General features: G+C 37.1%; 1 protein-coding gene across 1 annotated transcript; it reads right to left on the bottom strand.

The window, feature by feature from the left end:
• Positions 1–7,146: 7,146 nt before the first annotated feature.
• MS3_00007284 (uncharacterized protein) lies at positions 7,147–9,371 on the bottom strand. The gene has a single exon (XM_051215547.1). The coding sequence runs from the start codon at positions 8,057–8,059 to the stop codon at positions 7,424–7,426; it is 636 nt and encodes a 211-aa protein (XP_051066077.1). The 5' UTR covers positions 8,060–9,371; the 3' UTR covers positions 7,147–7,423.
• Between the last annotated feature and the right edge of the window lie 13,504 nt (positions 9,372–22,875).

The raw sequence follows: 22,875 nt of genomic DNA, 5'->3' as shown, positions 1-22,875 counted from the left end.
TCAAATGCCTTTTCGTAGTCAATGAAGTTGATGTAGAGTGATGAATTCCATTCAATTGATTGTTCCACAATTATCCGTAGAGTTGCGATTTGGTCTGTACACGATCTATCCTTACGGAATCCTGCCTGTTGGTCACGAAGTTGGGCATCTACGCAGTCCTTCATCCTGTTTAACAATACCCTGTTGAAGACTTTTCCCGGTATTGAGAGAAGAGTGATGCCCCTGTAGTTATCACACTTGCTGAGATCGCCTTTCTTTGGTATTTTGATCAGTAGTCCTTCTTTCCAGTCTGTTGGTACTTGTTCCTCATCCCAAATCTTATTGAAGAGAATGTGGAGTATCCGTGCAGTTGCCGCTACGTCTGCTTTTAGTGCCTCTGCTGGGATGTTGTCCGGTCCTGCTGCTTTGCCACTCTTGATTTGTCTGATGGCCATGCTGATTTCTTCAATTGTTGGTGGGCCAACATTGATTGGGAGGTCCGTGGGTGCTGCTTCGATGTTGGGTGGGTTCAGTGGAGCTGGTCGATTCAACAGTTCTTTGAAGTGTTCTACTCACCTGTTTTGTTGCTCTTCAATGTTGGTGATTACCTTGCCTTCCTTGCTTTTCACTGGTCGTTCTGGTTTGTGGCGATTTCCAGATAGTTTCTTTGTCGTGTCATACAATTGTCTCATGTTTCCTTCTCTTGCAGCCTTTTCCGACGTCGTTGCTAAATCTTCCACATATTTACGTTTGTCGGTTCTGGTGCTCCTCTTCACTTGTTTGTTTATTTCCGTGTATTCAGCTTGTGCCTTGGCTTTTTCTGCTCTTGTTCGGCTGGTATTGATCGCTGCCTTCTTGTTCCTCCTTTCTAGAATCTTATCCAGTGTACCAACAGTGATCCATTCCTTGTGGTGGTGCTTCTTGTGACCCAGGACCTCATGACATGTTGAAGTGATTGCCTCTTTGATCCCCTTCCAGTTGCTCTCCACAGTAGTTCCTTCTCCATTGAGTAGATCATGAAAGGCCTGGAACTTGTTGCTGAGGACTATCTTGAATTTGTTGAGTTTCTTAGTATCCTGGAGAAAGGCCTTATTGAACTTTTGTGATACTGTCTGCCCCGTTGTCCAGTGCTTCTTGAGTTTCAATTTCATCTTGGCGACCAGTAAGTGATGATCTGATGCTATATCAGCTCCCCTTTTGGTTCTCACGTCCTCTATAGTCCTCCTGAACGTTTTGTTGATGCAAATATGGTCGATTTGGTTTTGTGTAGAGTGATCCGGTGAAGTCCATGTGGTTTTGTGTATGCGTTTATGTGGGAATATGGTGCCGCCTATGACCAGTTTATAGAAGGCACATAGGTTTGCAAATCTCTCACTATTTTCGTTTCTTTCTCCCAGTCCGTGTCGTCCCATGATGTCTTCATATCCAGTGTTGTCCGTTCCAACCTTGGCGTTGAAATCTCCCATAAGAATGGTCAGGTCCTTTGTTGGGCACTTCTCGACGATTGACTGCAGCCTATTGTAGAATTGATCTTTAGCGTCTTCATTGTAGTCGTTGGTAGGCGCATAGCATTGGATGATGTTCCTTGAAATGCCCTCTTTCTTTGTTTTGAAGGAGGTTTTGATGATCCTTGGTCCATGAGATTCCCATCCTATAAGTGCATTTTGCGCTTGTTTGGACAGCATCAATGCAACTCCTTGTGTATGTGGTGCATTTTCTTCTTCATGGCCGGAGTATAACAGGAGCTCTCCTGTAGTTAGTCGTTGTTGTCCAACTTGTGTCCAATGTGTTTCACTGATCCCAAATACCTCTAGGTTGTATCTTCTCATTTCTGCAGCAATCTGGAAGGCTCTTCCGGTGTCCCACATTGTACGAACATTCCATGTACCTAAATAAATGGTCGCTCTGGTTGTCAGAAGGGGCATCGGCCTCGTAACTTCCAAAGGGATTCGGCTTTCATCATGAGGCGTCATAATTCTTCTAAATGAAGATCTTCTGACTCTCATGGCAGAGTTTAAAAGGTTTGAATAATTTTTTGTGGTTAGCGTTTTTTTAGCGAGTTAGTTTTCTACGGGATGGGGACGCTAACCCCATGCCCAACCCTCCTCCTTTATCCGGGCTTGGGACCGGCAGTAGCCCCCGGAGGGACTCCAGGCGGAGTTGTAGACTTCATACACAAATACAATTCGAAAATCTATCAAATCAAACTCATGATCTTGTGCCGACATCTCTACAAAATCTTCAACACTTTAAATCCATATTACTGGACTGCATTCATGGATACGTTAGTGCACAATATAGTAGGAATAACCTATTAACTAATAACCACGTGGATCAGCTAATACTCCTGAAGAGAAATAAGAATTTAATCCTTAGTAAAATTGAAAAAGGAGCTGGTGTAGTGCTACTTGACCGCCAAGAATATTTGGATAAAATGGAGTTAATTCTAGGGGATGTTACTAAATTCTCCAAACCTAGAGGAGAAGTTGGTAAAACATTACAAATTGAAAAACAGCTAACGGATGTTGTTAATAACCCAAGATTTATATAATCACATACGTCCCATGGGTTCAGTCATATGTACTACCAAAAGTACATTAGCCAGGTTTACCGTTATGACCCATTTTGGATATGTCGAGTTCACCATACCACCAAAGCGCCAAATGGTTAGCTGTTAAATTGGAACCTGTTAGAAGGCAAGTATCCAAGTATTCTATTCATGATAATTTTCAATTTATTGATCGTATTAAGGACGTTAATACTTCCGGAAAACACATGTTCTCGCTTGACGTTAACTCTTTTTTCAATAGCGTACGCTTAAGCGGAACGATATGTTATATATGTGAGTATATTGATTCTAACAACATGGATCTAGGTGTGCCGACTGAACACGTGAAATAACTATTGTTACGCTGTACTTTTAATGTCCAGTTCAGTTTCAATAGTGAAATATATAGACAAAGGGATGGGACCGCAATGGGGTCTCCATTGGGTCCAATGTTAGCAGACTGTTTCATGGCAAAACTAAAAAACGACCAACTAAGTTCAATGATCAATCCATTCACCTTCAGAAAACAAACATGGAATGGCCAGCTAACCAACTTCTAGAGCTGGGTTCCGTTAAGTAGAAGGAGGAACCTCGTCCATTCTTTATGCTGTCGAATACATCAGATATGCAGTACGGAATGCATTACCAAAGAACTCATATTCCTCAAGAAAACATTGACGAAAAAGGGTTACCCAGAATATTTCATAGAAAAAAATATGAATAAAAGTAGTTACGACAAGAAATCTAGTTGTTCCGTCCCGAAGAAAAGCCTTTATATAAGTCTGGAATTTAGAAAAATGATTGAACATCAGACGTAATCAAAAATCATCTAACAACAAAGATTAGCAAAACATTTAACGCGGCTAAACTGAGAATAACCTTCACTCCTAAGAACTTATTTTCTGTATCCATAAAAGATAAGCTTCCACGTCTGGTCGGCTTCATGTGCATCTACCAGTTCATCTGCTCTTGTGGAGCAAGGCTTATTGGCCGTAGCCAGCGCCCGCTTTCGGCTCGGATGCGGGAACATATCCCAGCTTCGTTCTATGAGGTTGAGAGGAAAGCAGTTAGGAGTTCTATACTTGAACACCTAGTCCACTGTGACCATTCTACAGATCTATAATTTGATTTTAAGGTTGTTTATATGATTCGCTCGAATCTACCCAGATTTCTTCGTATCCAACTCTTAAAAACAGCCGGGTCTCTTACCATCCAGAAGCTTAAAATAGAACTATGAGTTATCGTCACCTCGGCCTTAATTATTTTGATTATCCTATTATTACCATTATTATTATTATTACTGCATTACCCCTTTACTTATGTCTTTTATTCTCATTATTTTATTCGGAAATCCTCATCATATCACCTTATTTATTTCTTACACATCTGTGATCTTTAATTATTATAACAGAAACATTTTATTCATCTTATTATATTCACCAAATCTATTGTTATTGTTATTATTCCTATTACGTAATCTAGTATAATAACCTTTTTATTAATTAATGGTTAATTGTGTTCACATTTCTTCACGGAATTATTACTTTTACAAAAAACAAAAAAATTTCATATATATATACGATTGTACAGCTTGGGAATAAACTCGTTGAAAAGAGATCCCTTTGCTGAAATTCGTGTTTTAATTTTAAATATGTGAGTTTCTAGAAAGATGGAAATGGTTGCATCACAATGTGATTTGAGACTCTAATCATAAAACGAGGTTGCGAAATAAGCACAGAGTTAGAGAAGAATGTAAAGATGAAAATAATTTGTGGGTCGAAATTATGAAAGTTGATTGACCACTTGACAAATGTGAAACTTAATGACTGAATAACAATCATGAAAAGTTATTGAAGAATAATAATAACCGATTTCGATTTAAAATTACAAAATTAGACCATGACATCCATATATCCTTTATGTAAGTGAAATCTCTCACTTATTGATCTAAGAACCTTATCTTCTAGATTGCCCATGAAACGGTCAGTAAAAAGTAAGCCCAATGGTGAATTCATTGCAAACCGGTTTGATTCATTGTTCAATAGCTTATCCAAACAAGCAGGACCGTTTTTCCATTTCCAACTTATATCTGCTTGCATCTCAGGCTACCAACAAGCCTGATGGGAGTAGGAAGATAATCTGATACTGCACATCTTAGTATACATGGAATGATTACTCCATCATCTAGTAGAGTTAATCTTCTATCGAAGAAAGAAGTTAGTTCTGTCAATATTCTCCTCCTAGTGAATGTTGCCCATCTTTGCTTGGGACAAATGGCCTACGGTTGTTGAACGTACGCATTTCTTTGTGTACCAATCCAATTATCGATGGTCGTGGGACGTACGAAGTTTCACTCAGCAAGCTTTGGTATAAATAGCCAGAAATCGGATCATCAATGGTCTTCATGGCCTAGAATCATATCAGGATGATATCGTTGTTCATGATGAAAATATTCGGTTGCACGATGAACGCCTTTTAAAGTTACTTAGGCGCGTTAGTGACGCAATTGTGATCGTAAAATCTTGCATATTCCACTCATCTCTATAGACCGTTCAAGGTACAATGTGTACGTTAGCGATGTAACTGCATTATTTCAGGTGCTGTCAGTTTTATTCCGGGTTAACTCCATACTTTAAGAAGATATTATTTCCACGTTTTTGAATTCGTTTCTGGCGAACAGTTTATAAAGAAAAAACGACACAAGGATGTACTGAGGAACACCATGCAGTTTTCAAATGGTGAGGTTTTACTTTAACCGTATTCACAGGCTGAACAGTCTATCCAGTATCAACAACACATGAATAGACCTTGTCTCTTTCGGTAATTAAGTTTCGCATTAAATTTGAAGTACTACTGCAGGCAGTAGTGAGCGACAATGCATCTATGATTCTATCCAAATCATCATATCTTGATCCACCATTATTCAGTGATTTGGTAGTAAAAACTCTAGGAAAGTTCTGAAATTTTCGTATTTGTCCAACCTTTCTGCACTTGCGACAACGTACATTAGCGAAATTGACATTAACTACGAAGATGCAACATACTACAACAGACAGGATTTAATACTTACACCATGCATCTAGCATAATAGCACTTTTATATGCGACTAATTAGATAATAGCATTTCAAAAGTCGACATCTGAACAATATTCACTCTTTTCAATGCACACTCTCGGCCATCAAGATGTCTCTGATTGTACATTTTCGTAACTTGTACAGCGAAAGGTCGTGAATTTTTCACAGACGCACCTGAAATTAATTGACATAATGCCCTGTTAACACAAACAAGGAAACAGATAACTTGCTGAAACATCTAGATGGCAGGTACAGGTAGCCCAATTGTTCAAGAAGGCTGTCTATACGCTGAAATGTGGTTCTGTCAGTCTTGTGGAAGTATTTATAATTTCTTTGGAGGTGAAACGGTGATCAGCACGCATCTCCCAATTCAGTCTTTCATCTGCTTTTACGCAACCTGTGGAGTATTAAATTGTCCAATAGTCTGACGATAAGAACAAGTACACTCATTCCTCAATAGTTGTTGTATAGATGAAGGAAATTATCGAGCATCGTGTTAGATTTACAAATCAAGAGTTTTTGAGAGAATAACTGTTTCTTTTTAACTTCTGTTAAGTCTGTTTCATGTTCTCCGTTCTTGTTCACTTCCATTCGACAGTTTTGTGTATTATTTTGTACTACTTATTATTATTTAGTAAACAGTTGTATTCCTAGCGATTTGAGTGTGTATGTTGTAGCACAAGTTTATGGTATATTATTCTAAAATAATCACACATACTTCTAGCATTTATTGTATTCATCATCATATTCACTTACCCTCAATTCTCGTAGCAGTTATTAGCAATTGTGTGTGGTCGTTTAATTCTTATTCAAACATAACGTTTTCCATATTACTTGATGTTGGTTAAGTTTCTGCTTGTTGATAAACAGTTATCAAGATCAAACACAGCTATTAGCTGTCATTTGTACTATCGAAGCATTTCTCATTTTAGACGTACAGACGGTCAAGTCGCCTTAGATAACTCGCAAGTTGAAAACGACGTTTATATACAAATCACTGTGTTTGTAAACTTCGATTTCGCGTGTATTTCACTTATGTGATTTACATGCCTCGGTGGATTTAACATATTCTCTTCAGATCCCCAAATAAAACTCAAAGCTTTCTGGCGAAACAGACTGTAATTAAGATATTAATTTGTGTCTCAAGACGGAAGCCTGACGGCATGTTTTGGACATCATAGTCGCTTGAATGGATCGATTGACGATATGGACACTACCTCTACGAGTAACCGGTTCCAATTACAGCTGCTTAAATGTGGAAACCTGTGCTCTAACGGTATTTTGTTCACTCTGGACTTTTTGTGGCATTTCTACTAAGTGACGATTCCTTGGAAAGATAGTTCCGTGACTAACTCAAATTCCAAGTAGGCTGAAAAACATGTACTCCAGTAGGGATTACCAATTTTAGCGTGGCGTCGGAGTTGAGATTAACTATGAACACCGCTACCAAGAAACACGTGCCAAATAAATCAGAAGGCGTAAGAAGCTCGTTCCAAATGACTCCATAAAATCCCCGAGAAGCCGAATACCAGAAGACAGTTAATGGACCAAGTCGAGGTTTATTAGCTGGCGATCTCGTGGCATCGAAAGGATACCGAGATCGTGCCAGGATACAACCTTGGTTACAGAAGGTAACCGCATTCGCGCGAAGTTACAATCAAAGTGTGTGTATAAGAATGGAAGCACAAAATAGCTGTCATTAGCACAGTCAAACAAAAGCACGTTAAAACAAACACTGGTACAGTTGGTTATAATAATAATTGTTTTTATTAAACCAATCGTGTTCTCGTGATAAACGTGTGTCACTACAGGAGCCCCCCGCTAGAAAGGGTTTACACTTTCGATAAATAGCGGTTTGAATCGTGGGACTGATCGGCTGACGAGCGATTGTAGGACGGAAGAATTGGCGAACAGTAAAGCGATCGTTGATCGTCGAGTTGCCAACGAAGTTTGTTTTCGAAGAACGGTACCAGGAGCGATGTGCTGTATTTGTTGCTTGAGTTGACATGCTACACGAGAGTGGTTTGTATCCAGAATCTGAAGAGGGCGTTCGTACGGGTTCGGACCATAAACGCTGCAGACGAAGGACGAAACCACGTTGAGCCAAAAGACCAGAAGCGACCATAACGACCGAGTTCGAGACCAAGCGTATACCAAGCATTCGAAACCAATATATCGACTGAGTACGTTGACAAGAGCGTGGGTGGCCAATCCAGCTTTCGCCAAGGTTGACTGAAGTCGACGGAACCAAACGTAGATGGTCGAAGGCGTGGACTCAGGAAACAAAAAGAAAATCAAAAAAAAGAAGAGTGTAGCATACGTGTAGTATAGGAACAATCCCACACCGTATCGGTTGTTGAGTGTGCGACTATTCGCGGAAGCGTACGGGTAATCGTACTCGGCGACCGGAACGTGAGACGGCAGTCTCGTTCGCGTCGCGTGAGCCTGCAATCTCATCCGAAGTCAAGGGCGGCGTGGTCTGCTGATGTGGACGTGAGACTGTCGTCTCGTCCGTAGACGGTGCAGATGACGCGTGCTGTTGACTGAGACGTGAGAATGAGGTCTCAGATGTATCTAGCGTGGGACCTGAAGATGATTTGAAGATCCCGCTAGTAGGTTTGCTAGGTCTAGCATTGAATCTCAGGTTGTCAGATAGGGCACTGTCATCGACGTGTGCTGGTTTGAGACGATCAATGCTGACGATCTCGACGCGTCCATATCGATCAACCTTGAAGGTCTTTTCGTGACGAGCGATCACGTGAAAAGGGCCTTCGTAAGGTTGTTGCCAAGGTTTGCGTACCGAATCTACTCGTACAAAAACATGTGAACAGGTAGATAACTCTCGAGGGAGAGCGACCTGTCGATGTTGTATTCGAGTTGACATCGGAGACAGCGTTCGCATAAATGCAGACAGTCGATGGACGTAGTCTGATTTACCGAAATTAGGTCTGCTCCGTGGTGTGAAGAATTCTCCGGGCAGACGCAATGTCGTGCCGTATACAAGTTCAGTGGCGGAACATTGGATATCTGCCTTTAAGCTCGTTCTCGCCCCCAAAAGAACGAGCGGTATGGTTTCGTGCCAGTTGCCGTTTTCGTGTGCTCGTAGAACACTTTTAAGTTGGCAGTGAAACCGTTCAACTTAACCATTTGGTGCTGGGTGGTAGACGGATATGCTTATGCGTATGCATTCCGTACCAAGCAGACGGGTCAGCGAGGAGAATCGTTAATAATGAAACATTTCTCGAATAAAGCGTGGAATTCATCATCACGCGAATAAAAAGTGACAAGGATTCGGTGCACATACGTGTGAGTCTATTATATTAATACTATTCTTATCGTTATCCGTCATGTCGCGTATATTATATATTAAAAAATATGAAAATATACGACAGACGTGGATAGATAAATCATAGACTCACCGAATTGGCTTCTTTTGAAGATTTGATCAGAAGTTGAGGCGTGTTCCAAAATACGGGTCACCAATTTTATTCGAGTTGGGATTACCAATTTTAGCGTGGCGTCGGAGTTGAGATTAACTATGAACACCGCTACCAAGAAACACGTGCCAAATAAATCAGAAGGCGTAAGAAGCTCGTTCCAAATGACTCCATAAAATCCCCGAGAAGCCGAATACCAGAAGACAGTTAATGGACCAAGTCGAGGTTTATTAGCTGGCGATCTCGTGGCATCGAAAGGATACCGAGATCGTGCCAGGATACAACCTTGGTTACAGAAGGTAACCGCATTCGCGCGAAGTTACAATCAAAGTGTGTGTATAAGAATGGAAGCACAAAATAGCTGTCATTAGCACAGTCAAACAAAAGCACGTTAAAACAAACACTGGTACAGTTGGTTATAATAATAATTGTTTTTATTAAACCAATCGTGTTCTCGTGATGAACGTGAGTCACTACAAATATATGGAACTCAAAACGTCTGTAAACCAATACCATACTCAAAAGCTTCAGCGTGAACGTCAAGACAGTCGTACTGTACGGGGCTGCAACTTCCGGAAGTAGAGTACCGACAAGCACAAGATTCAAATCAAGAGAATAGGAAAGAAATATGTGGGCGATCAAGATAACTGCAAATTAAGAGGAATATCGGAATCTATAAAAGACAACGTTGAGATGTGCAAATGGTGTTTTGAATGTATGGTTTTTATATTTTAATAACACGCCATGTGTTTGGGCATTAATAAATGCAGTACAAATGTTTGTCGTAATAGTACCATTAGCATCAGTAGCAGTGATAGTAGTAGTAGTAGTAGTAATTATGTTAGTGGTAGTATTTCTTATTGTAGTTGTAGTGGTAATAGTCTTGGCAGTTTTGTTAACGCCTACTGTAATAATTGTAGTAATAATTATAGCTTACACTGATCATTTTGTATTTGTACAACATCTATTTTGTTGATGAACCTTGAATGTGAAAATAATCATTACAGTGGAATCTGAATATTTTTCTCCATTTTTCAAATTTATTTCAAGTTCATAAAGCCAACACAAAGTTAATTGTAGATAATGATGTTGTCTATTAAAACTGTAAATACATACTTGACGGAAATGAACTCAGTAATAATCAAAAGAGTATTTAATATCACGCCCTTAAAATACCTTGAATTCCACAAAATTTCAAAGAAATCATGGTTAGTTATTTTTGTTATCACATTTGCCGACACTAAGCAAATCATTAATAATAACAGTTTTTCATTGAATAATTTGCAATATATAAGGAGTAAATATTCAAGCGAACAGCAGCAGTAAGTATGAAGCTTGTCGTCTTATTTCATATAAACGTGTTGTGTTTACTTCTACATGACTCCATGCAAGTTGGTAAGTCGTTCTACATTTTGCTTTAGATTTTCATGTGCATACTATTGACGATATCTTTAGCGATTTGTTTACATTTCTATAGTACATATATTTTATCAATATCAATTAATGGGAATGAATGAAAATGTTGATAGTTGAGTTGAAACAATCGAATGCATGTCAATATATATCATAGTTAACATTCAGATCCACATTGATATTTGTCATTTGCAATGTAAGTTTAGACTCGAGTGTTCTCTTTAAAAGTTTGGAAAGGCAGCAGATAACTGTTCGGAACCAATAAACACTTAAAGTTTAGTTAATAGTTGTGAAAACTCTTCTTAATCGATGTGTGCGTTGATGCAAGCTCTCGATGTCTGATGATTTATCATCTGATTTCACCTCAATTGTCTAAAATACAGTTAGTCATATAAGATGACAAAGGTTTAGTTTAAACAGAACGAATTTTCTAAAATTCAAAGTAAGTACATTCGTCCGATGTACAATTCAGAATGATACGTTGATCATCGAATAGTTGTGTGAACAATATAAGGTAGAAGTGTATCTCGACAAGAATTGGTTGATAATAACAGTATAGTCTACGTCTTGCAAATGTTCTGTGATTTTACAAATAAACTGGAATACATCGAACACATCTTTGGATTGACATTATTTCGAATTGCGCTCTATAACGTATTCGTAAACGATGAAACATAAAACACAGAACGGTTTCTGATTTCGCACTTTCACCTGGTGTATTTGTTGGCACTTTCAACGAAACATAATTATGTTCACAGTGTAGATAGTGCAGAAAAGAAGCCACTTATTCTGAATGATATAATGGATAGTTCACAAAGTTTAACAGGTAACTGTGCACTGGACTCATAAATATTTGATATTTTTGTTTATCATATGTGAATGAGCGAATTGCATACACAAGTGAGAATTCATGTTTACTTTCTAACTGAGTTCATTGTTCCCATCCAATTGAAATTACGAATAAATAAGAATATGCAGAGATGACAAGGCCCGAATACTCCAGATATTTAAAATGACTGAATTTGATGGAATGAAACGAAAGATTAGAGGAATGTATGAAGAGAATGGGCAAGTACGGAATGACGTTTTGTGTGAATTGATAAAAGGAAGGTTTCAATTAAAATATGAATATGAGTACATCAATGGGGATGCCTAGCAGATAGGTAAGGAAGGAAATCAATTGATAACTAAGTGTTAGATAGGGAGAGAGAAATATAGATAGATAGATTGATATATTTGTGGATAGGTAAATAGATAGATAAGTGGATAAACAGATAGATAGATGTGTAGATAGATAGTGTGTCGATAGTTTTTGCGGATTTTATGATCTTTGCATTTGTGCAAAAAGTGTCCAGTTTTTATTATTTGCATTTTAACTTCTAACCATGTTTGAATCTCTTGATAGACATTATGTATGTACATTCACCTGTTTGAAATTGCACATTTTTCATTTGAGTAATCGCTGTCTATTTCAACTGTATCTTGTGTTCAATTGTTAGATAATTTGAAGAGAGTTAAATTGGGTCGTTCCAAAATTAACAATGAAATAAAGAAGCTAACAAGTAATTTATTCACGAATTCATTCATGTTAATAACATGTTGCATTTCTCAGAATAGATTGTTCATATTTATAAGCTGATTTCGATAAACATTGTATTGTAGTTGTTTGTTGATTGTACTCATCACAATATTTGGTATGCACTAGTGATTAGTATGAACAGTGAAATTCTACTGGTAGGTTGCGACGACTACCTGGACACATGTTCAGTGAATAAATCAACTTACCTCTTTCAGAATAATAAATGTGAAACAGTCAGAACATGTTAAATTAGCCATGTGATATTCAACGATATGTAAGGTTGATTTCCTTTTGACTATTTTCGCCTGACGGTAGTATATTTATATCGCGTAGTCAGTCTGCTACAACGCAGAACCAGGCACATTTTTGCTTCTTCCACGTTGCCACACCTCATTAACACAACATGATGAACACCAAACTCTTGGAATTGTTTACTTCAATGGTAGTAATGTATAAAAGATAGATTGTTTATTTGGATATAGTACAGGAAGAAATAGTTGGTTGGTAGGAGGCAAGAATTTCTCTTGGAGCCCCTCGGAGGCTACTGCCGGATCCAAGAACGGATAAACAAGCATGGTTCGACATGGGGTTAACGATCCCATCTCGTAGAAAACTATCTCGCCAAAAAACACGCTTACCAGAGACGTGACTGATGCCCCACTCGACATCCAGAGCAACCATTAATTTATGCACATGAAATGCTCCTAAGTTTAAGGAAAGGCAAAGAGTGTATTCACCATGTCACCCGAAGTCTCCAAACATTGGTCACGATAGTCGCACGGATACCAACCAAGCAGTCTGAATCTACCAACGTGGCTATGACCAGAAGTTGATGACTCAAAGCACTGATGCCACAATTGGTTTGGCCGCTCCTAACGTTCATTTAAACATCCACCACACTAGTCAGCAGTGCACATCTTGGTAAGGAAAAGATAGATAGATAAACAGATAGAACGATAGATAAATAGATATGTAGATAGGTCAATAGACAGATAAGTCGATAGACAGATATAGATAGATACATAGATGTGCGTACATATTGATAGACGCATAGATAGATAGATAGATAGATAGATAGATAGATAGATAGATAGATAGATAGATAGATAGATAGATAGATAGATAGATAGATAGATAGATAGATAGATAGATAGATAGATAGATAGATAGATAGATAGATAGATAGATAGATAGATAGATAGATAGATAGATAGATAGATAGATAGATAGATAGATAGATAGATAGATAGATAGATAGATAGATAGATAGATAGATAGATAGATAGATAGATAGATAGATAGATAGATAGATAGATAGATAGATAGATAGATAGATAGATAGATAGATAGATAGATAGATAGATAGATAGATAGATAGATAGATAGATAGATAGATAGATAGATAGATAGATAGATAGATAGATAGATAGATAGATAGATAGATAGATAGATAGATAGATAGATAGATAGATAGATAGATAGATAGATAGATAGATAGATAGATAGATAGATAGATAGATAGATAGATAGATAGATAGATAGATAGATAGATAGATAGATAGATAGATAGATAGATAGATAATCGGTCGATAGTTTGCTTGGATCGTATGATCTTTGCATTTATGCAAACAGTGTTGGGTTTTTATTATTTGCATTTTAACTTCTAACCATGTTTGTATCGCTTGATAGACATTATGTATATACATTCACCTGTTTGAACTTGCACACTTTTCATTTGAGTAATCGCTGTCTATTTCAACTGTATCTTGTGTTCAATTGTTAGAGAATTTGAAGAGAGATGAATTGGGTCTTTCCGGAATTAACAAAGAAATAAATAAGCTAACAAGTAATTTATTCACGAATTCATTCATGTTAATAACATGTTGCATTTCTCAGAATAGATAGTTCATATTTATAAGCTGATTTCGATAAACATTGTATTGTAGTTGTTTGTTGATTGTACTCATCACAATATTTGGTATGCACTAGTGATTAAGATGAACAGTGAAATTCTAATGGTAGGTTGCGACGACTACCTGGACACATGTTCAGTGAATAAATCAACTTACCTCTTTCAGAATAACAAATGTGAAACAGTCAGACCATGTTAAATTAGCCATGTGATATTCAACGATATGTAGGGTTGATTTCATTTTGTCCATTTATATCTGACATTAGTCAATTTATAGACGTGTTAACATATCATTGTTATTGTTATTTTATAAATTATTAAATAAAAAAATTTGTACCGAAATCTCGGTGATGCAAAGTTATAATTTTATATCGAGAGCGTAGATTCTTGCTATTAAATGTTCCCCTTTGAGACCTCGAGCTCTGGGACCCTCCATATCACAAGCTAGAATGCAGAAGATGAGTCCTAAGAAATGTTACTCTCTGACGGAGAGCCCTACAAGGAGTCATGAAACGTCAGAAAATATAATTTTTCACTCAATGGGATTCTACAAATATATTGTTTTATTTATTTATAACAATCTACCTAATGCTCAGTTTATTATCAAGTCAGACTTTGGTAATAATACTTACATTTTCAAATTTGGTATAAAACTCTCAGGCATTCATAGTTCCAAGTAAAAAAGGGATGACTGTTACAGTCTTCCAATCTGCACACAGTGGTGTTTAAGGAAGCTAGATATCTAGACTGTGAACTGGTCTCCCAAAAGATGATTGGATGGAATGTCTTTGGCGTTCTCTGGACATCTTAAAGCTTCCTTCATTTCCACCCGACCACCATCTCTATAGATAATTATATATTTCCTGTCTATATTAAATTTTAGCTGCCGTTATCAAGAACTCCCCAGTGGATCGTAGAGCGATCAACAAATGTATGTGTACGAAATATTAGTATTTCAATGACGTTGGTGAATTTTAGATGTGAACTGCTTGAAATTATTAATGAAAGGGGATTCAGGGTATAAACTTAAAAAAGGTATGTGAAGATATTTTCAAATATCTTGTTTTACATTCGATAAAATTATGGATTTACGTTCTATGAGTCACACGTGTGCACATTTAGTGTATACTGTCTACTGGGATCCAGTCTAAGAGAGCCAGTTCTGCCCTAGGACTCAGTGCTATACCTACGCCGGCGAGGCCACGGAAAGCAGCACCGGTACTTCCAGATACACGAAGCGTAAATCCAGTCGGTTCGTTACTTTGATATGGTGAGGTCAAGTGAATGACGCCACTTGGAACCTGTTTGCGCGTTTCGGAAACGCAGCACACATCGATGGCGCGAGATCCTGAAGTCCTAGCTAAGGAAGCCTGTTGTTCTATTTGTCACAGTGTTCGGACGTTGAAAGCTAATACGTGTAGTTTAGAGCGTGGGTTCAGGAGACCAGGAATAACGTTACGCGTACCCAAATCGTTTGCCCTAGCAGTGGAGGTTATAAAGGGACGTGAGAAGGATTAGTCGTAGAGATAAGAGTGGTATTAGAAGGTGTGGGAAGGATTTGAATGTGACCAACCCGGTTTCGTGTGCTGTTAAGGGTATGAGGGCTGATGTCACTTTCCGGCTGCCCACACCATGGAAGGGTATTGCTTGAGGAACCTGGAGAGGAAATTGGATTAGTGTCGGTCTTAACAACCTGGGAGCGTGACTGCAGAGCCCAAGGGACAACTGCTTGAGGCCGGTCGCGCACGGCCTTTTCGTGGAAGGTTTTTAATGTGTTAGCTCCGTTCTTCAAAGGGCCTTACCGCCGGAGACGCAAATCCGTGGGGTAAGGTGAGGTGTGACATTTTTAGGGTCGACCTTTTCTAACCCCTTCCTTCCTTGTGAGAAGGCAGCATCGCTGCAGATGCTGGTTGTCCGAAAGAAACACCTTACTGCTGTCACACCTCTCTCTAGTCAGTAGTACGACTTCGCCCTCAGACCTTGAGTTGCTGCTTTTAGTCTTACCGTTCTCCAATCGACCTGTCTGGCATGGCAGGACCTACAGGAACATATGTTCCAGCCAATATAGCTCGGTTGGGTCATTACGACAAACAAGCTCGACCATTGTGTCAAGGTAGCAGCTACGGTCTAACGATCTAACTCACTTTCCACCTCAAGTCGAAATTCTAACAGAAGAAATCACTTAATCAATAACGCCAAATTTTCATTCCTAAACATCACTTGTCTCCGTCAGTTTTCAACACTTTTTATGTTAGAATAAACATTCATCACATGAATTACTCACTACATTAACAACACATAGAGCACTTCCTTATTGGATCACGTTTATTGACCCTCCGCTATGTCATCTCAAACTTCCTATTACGTAAACGTGATATGAATCATACATATTCACATATCGACCAATCAGTACAACTGTTTTAAATTGTGAACAGATGTGTAGACTATGTGAGATGAATGAATTTCAGTTGTTCCAGAATGATTGTTTTACTCAGCTTACTAAAATTTATAAAATGAGAGACATTTGTTGGGTCCACCTAATGTTTGATGGAGACGAAACTGAAATTTCACAACGACTTCAACAAATTACTTATGTGAATTATTATAGAGTAGAGATGTATATACATTTCCGAAGAGCACTGTTCGTTATCATTTGATGGTTGAACGGTAACAATGTATGAGGCCAGATGTCAATTATTTTAATTTCTATTAATTACCAGTTATCTGTCCACTACATCTGGCAACAAATATGTAGTTAAAGTGTAAGTGTCAACGTCAGAATTGAAATGAAGCAACATCCGGTTGACGAGTCCCAAATGGGTCCGTTTACGTATCCCAGATTCTACTGTTTGATAATCTATTGTAGCAATTTTGGAAGTTGACAAAACGGATTCACTGGTTACTAGTTACAATCAATATTCTGAACATATACAGAATGTAGAATTTCATATTGGTTTATAACATATAAAATTGTGGTATTGATTTCCCTTGAAATATTTTAGAGTTTCAGCGCATAATAAACGGCATAAATTCACTTGGTATGTATTTGAATTACTTGAATAATTTTTATTATTGAAGACAATTATTTGATCCAATTTTGTTATATATTTCAGTTTATTTATTTCATTTTCAAACTCTGTATAAACTTATTAATGGTGAATGGAATCTACTTTCAGTCTGATATATCATGATGGTGAAGTCAGTTTTCATACAGAATGATATCTATGTAACTTTGTACCTGACTTAATATGAAGTCTATCTGTTAATTGATTGCTGTACATGTAGATATAAAGGTGTCCGAATCTTCCATTCTACAAACGTGCCTCAACACAGAAATGACCAATTATAGAGGTAAGAGTTGCTATTCATAACTGTTTAGTTAATCCTTGTAATGTAATTGTACATTTGTTTTAAAATTGGTTTTTGTGTCTATATTGCTGACGACATTTAAGAAAACTGATGATTCTCATTTCTCGCATTTTATTCCTAAAAGCTTCATGTGAGTCCCAGATGTTCATTGTTTCTGTTAGTTGAGTAACTTAGTCTTAATCTACATAAATCAAAGGTCACGAAATTAACTCGCTCCACACCGCTTTGAAATCGACAATGAGAATTGTACACGAGAGGATTGTTTATTTAAGAGATGGATAGCCTGCACAATCAATACACATATTGTACTGAAATTCCGATGAACTCGTGGCGTAAATCCAATACTTAATTTTGAAACTACGGACATATAATTTCATGATTATTGATAACATATTCTGGTTCTAGTATTCTGAGTAACATCTGAGTCTGCCACTTTCAATCTGTAGTAGTTCCACTACTTAAAGTATGATAATGGATCAAAAGACAGACAGTCTATGCGTAATTTGTGTAGTGTGACTGCTCAACAGTCAACATATTCTAAATGATATCTTGATAGTTTTCCAGCGTGATGGAAAAGAATGTGGTCCCGATTATTAACCTGCAAATTTAATTCGACAGTTGCACTCAAATCAATGTTATTTTGTAAATATAATCAGTTGATAGTATTAGAGTATTGAAGAAGGCAGCACATCTGTGCGTGGGTTATATGAACTAACAGATAATTGCGCTGAGAAGAATCTTTATCCAAACAACCTGAAGATAATGTTGAAATCAAAGTTATTCCTTTAAGGAATAATGTTTACTGGGAGGCATGAAAGCAGTGTGTGTTTGGAAAGTCTGAATCTATTGCTAATTTATCAGTTCTTTATGAACATGAATATTTTACACCACTGAATGCTTAGATGATAACTGTTTCATTTTGAATGATATGAGGTTTTATGAAACTGATCGGACCTTCTTTTCAGCACGCTTTGATCCTGTACTCATTTTAAAACACATATATTTTCATTCACATGAAAGGTAGTTGAATGCAACTGCTTTCGTCTGATGATCATCTCGTTTATCAAAGAAATGTTTGAGAAGCGTGTAAAATATTGAAATGTAATTTGAACTTTTTTATTTACATAGCGTTAACAACTGCAGAATGTGTTAAACCCGAATCGACAAGTCACAGAGGTAAGCTGAAATGAATCACACTTTGAGTTATGATACACATTTTATATCCCGGATTTCTACCATAATGTACACATGAAACCACTTACAATTCCATTCAAACTGTGTCCACAAATTGTCGAAAGGAAGAAAACTAATAATTCTGAAAACGGTAGACTCATCAATCTGTTAATGAGTCTCACCGATAAATGCTTTTACAGTTTGTGACAGTCGAAAGTATTTTCATTTGTTATCAGTTATTAGACTTGTGAATAGATGACAGACTTAGCAAAAGGAGCAAATGAAGGGATCTCTTGTCAGTTAGTTTTTCACCATGACTCTACACTAATGTCAATGCATAATGTACAAGAATGAACTAATACCCATCAATTAGTTGATTTACTTAATCATTATATAACATCACTTTGATAACAAACCAATCTTGAGTAATTGAAAGAAAAAAGAATTAAAACAATTAATCCCTTTGATAAATCTCCATAATGCAATGATTATCGCTTGTCATTTTCCAGGCATTTCACGCTTATTTAGATTGGTTGAAAAGAAATACGAAATTGTAATTAATTACAATAAACATTTATGTAAGTTATAATCAACAAAATTTTATTTGGGAGGATAAATATGACTTATTGAATAGTACACTTAGAAAACGTAGTTGTTTTGTAAACGTTTCATTGTAATTAAAATATGGTGCATTTATTCATCGAATAACGTACACAAAGCGCGACAACTGGAATCCCCAGTAGCCTCGGAGAGGTTCTAGACGGAGTGACTGTACTACTCAATTATACGCAAGTCACACATTACACGGGAATGTACCAAATTTGCCTTTCAAAATTAGTTACTGAAATCACATCATTTATTCCAGATTACAATGAATTACTCAGTGTTTGTTTACAAACATTTCAGTGAAACATCGTCTTCTAACAAATATTGTCAATGAAGTTATCCGACGAAACACAAAAGTGTGAATCGTGAGTCAATTAAATCTATTTCATAGACTAAATACTTTCGTGTAATTATCGGTGATATATTGAAAGGAAAATGAATTCACTAATGATTTTGATTGATGCAAGTGTATGGAGGAACAATGTAAAACGGATACACTTCATTTGATGTCTTTATATATGAATGCATCTCTGTTAAACATAAGTTGATCGTATTTGTGGCGATCACTATATACGATTGACGTCTCAGTGTGAACATCAACAGTGGATTAAAGATACATCCAGATGACCAGTCCTAAATGAGATGGAAATCACATCCTGAATGTCGTTATAAGCCACAATCCGAACGTCTGTCCATTAATATCGAATAATCAGTGAAAGTTATCAACTGAATTGTGAATACATTCATGGATAATTCTAGAATGCAATCCGATGAAAATCTTGATTATTACACACTGAATATGGATAATCTACAATGTATTTTATTTTGGTTTTACTCAGTTCATGAACACATTTAATTTTGATTATATACGTTGAAACGAGTAATAATTTAACACATTCGTTATTGATTACACGAATCAGATACCACTTTATAACTGTGATTCGTTTGCATGATTCTAATAAATTTACGTACATGATTTTATTTAGTCTAGATGATGGTCGAAAGTTGTCGAAGTCACGTTTCAAAATGATGATGATAATCATTGTGAATTATTTGGTTAATTTCGTTTGGAAACCCTCACGATAACTGATTTAGCATGTCTTCTATTACTCTCCTCTTTCTTCTTCTTTGAGTCGTTTTAATGTTGATATGTTGCACTTAGAAGCAAGTAAAATGTTGTAAATACTGTAAGACATATTGTGACCCTGGTTTGATGCACTCGATTACCAAGAACATTACTGTGCAACCATTTGCTTACTCTTCAATAATCCATTTTATTTGTTCAATTGTCACAACTGTGCTTTAACACATTGTTTTAGTGAATGCGAATTTTTCTGTCGTTGCCGATTTGTTATTTCTCAAAACACTCTCTGATAATCTTTGTGGTTAAAATGAGTTTTAGAATTTCCGGGAGTGATTTTTGAGTTTCAATCAAGCTATTTGCATATGTGAAGTCACGTTCAAGAATTTTGTTATTAGGGTGATTAATAGTTAAATACACAGGAAATTTTATCGACTTCACTGTTTCAAATGCACATTCATCACCTAACAATTTAATCGTGTAACTACTCAATCTAGTAACATAGAATGTTGTATTAGAGTTAAGTTGCTATCAATAAACCTATGTGGATAATCATTTCTGATGAGTATCTCTCGAATTTGAAGCAGTTCGTTATCTATTGTGTCATTAGGACTTATTCGCACAATTTTTGAGGAAAAGGTTGAATAGGTTCCTCCTTATACTCTCTTTCTACTACGCAAGTTTGTATGCTGACCATTCCTGGTTAGCTTTTTAAATATAGATCTCTTCAAGGAACCGTCTGAACTTTTTTCAACTTGACATCAAGATAATCAAAATACTCGTTCACCTCAGCTCATAATGCGTATTGAATTGTGTGGTGACATTTATTGATTCGATTCAAAACTTCATTCACGTTCATATCTTCTCCACAAATAATGAGATTAACATACATATATCTTTTATGTGAATTATGTCTCTCAATTATTGGTTTAAGCACCTTATTTTCCAGATTGCTCTTGAAACATTCAATCAAAAGTGAGCACAATGGTGAACTCATGCAACACCATCATTTTGTCTGAAAATATCAATATTAAATCTGAATTGCCTATTGAGGGTACTTCTTAGGAGTCGCCCTTTTAGATTACGTTTTGATATACACATACTAAAGTTGTTATTTCAATATTGTCACACAAATGCTCATAGATTCTGTGCATGGAACATTTATAAATAGAGAATAGACGTCCACTGAGGTCATTTATCTACCATTTACACCGATATTTCTGAGTCGAAAGAATCAAACAAATCATGAGAGTTGTAACTATTGATGTGCTTTCTGACGGGTCTTACAATATCAGCTAACCATTTAACAATCAAATAATACGAAGAGCTATTCATCTCAAATATGGAACGTATGAGGACATTGTTCTTATGAAATTTCGGCAGCCCGTATAGTGTCATAACAGAGGAATCCGATGGTCTGGGATGTTCATAGAGGTCGCAGTTGACAATAAACTCATCTTTCATCCTCTTTGGAATTTCAAATAACATCTGGTCCATTTTTCCACTTACATCCTTTTGGATGGTTTCACTAGAGAATTTAGAAGCATCCGATAATGCTGAGGATAATTCGGTAGCATTTTCATGACGATCCATAATGACAATTTCTGCACACTTATCTGGGAGACAGCACTAAATTCTGCTTCTCCAGAAGACTAACTAATCGAGACTTATATACTTTTGTGAGCAATAGCCCAGCTGTAGATATTGTGTTCACCACGTTATTACAACAGTCTGCAAGAGTTGTCATGAAGTGCTCATAAACCTTATTAGATACGGGCCAAGTTTATGTGTCTCATGAGTGAGGCGTTCATGCTGAATTTTAGCGTTGAGTTCGTTAATGTTCGCTAGCGGATTGCAAAGTTTTTCACCAAGTGATGATTTCTGTAGCTGAATAGTCGGTAAATTTACACTAGAGTAATGTAATACGTATTTTAGTTGAACCTGTTATGTAAGAGTTGAATAATTTTCTCCGAATATATGAATGAAGTTGCGTTAAGGTTTAACAAGTTTGTAACGTTCATTCACCGAAGCACGTTGCCAGCACTTTCAGCCTCCATGAGTGCTTTAGCACTTCATTTTTAGTTTTGCATGCGGCGGATTGGAAGGAGAGTGTACTGCAGGTACTCTACAGTCAAGTTATCTGTTCAGAATCATACAGAATTAATATCGTCCTTTGGTCAGCTGCAAGACAGTAACGAAACATGAATTATTATAACAACATTATGATTACGATTAAACGAAACAGGTTATTGTTTGAGGGGATACTAGGTAAACGTCGCTTCAACCAGATAATGTAGTAATCGTCGAGGGTATTCTCGTACTGATTAGTTAAATAAGCGAAAACGGTATGTCCTTTTCTTCAGTTGGTGCCATCAAACTTTCAATGTAACCATTCCTTTCCAGTGCCATGGACATATTTGTGTGCTCAGTAGTTAGCTAAGAGTTTTGTGGGTAGCCGTTGGCGGCGCATAAATTTAGTGCATAGCTGTTAACATCCACAACTAATTGGTCACTGAGTACTGATGAGGTAGTTAACAGAAAACTCTGGACTCGAGTTTCGTGTTGTTTGGACTACCTCCAATCACCATCTTATCTCAACACATTGCACGAAATTTCCAGTCACCTAGACTAGTGGCCACAATGCAACTTGGTGAATAGCATTTGATCTGCACACTGATCAATCAATTGTGAATGAGTGTCAGT

The sequence above is a fragment of the Schistosoma haematobium genome, chromosome 4 (genome assembly GCF_000699445.3).
Source record: "Schistosoma haematobium chromosome 4, whole genome shotgun sequence".
NCBI lineage: Eukaryota > Metazoa > Platyhelminthes > Trematoda > Strigeidida > Schistosomatidae > Schistosoma > Schistosoma haematobium.
Note: the sequence above shows the minus strand (reverse complement) of the source record. Positions and strands in the feature narration are given on the sequence as shown.

Coding starts and splice junctions, on each gene's coding strand:
- MS3_00007284 (XM_051215547.1), bottom strand. CDS start 8,059: ATGAGATTGCAGGCTCACGCGACGCGAACGAGACTGCCGTCTCACGTT.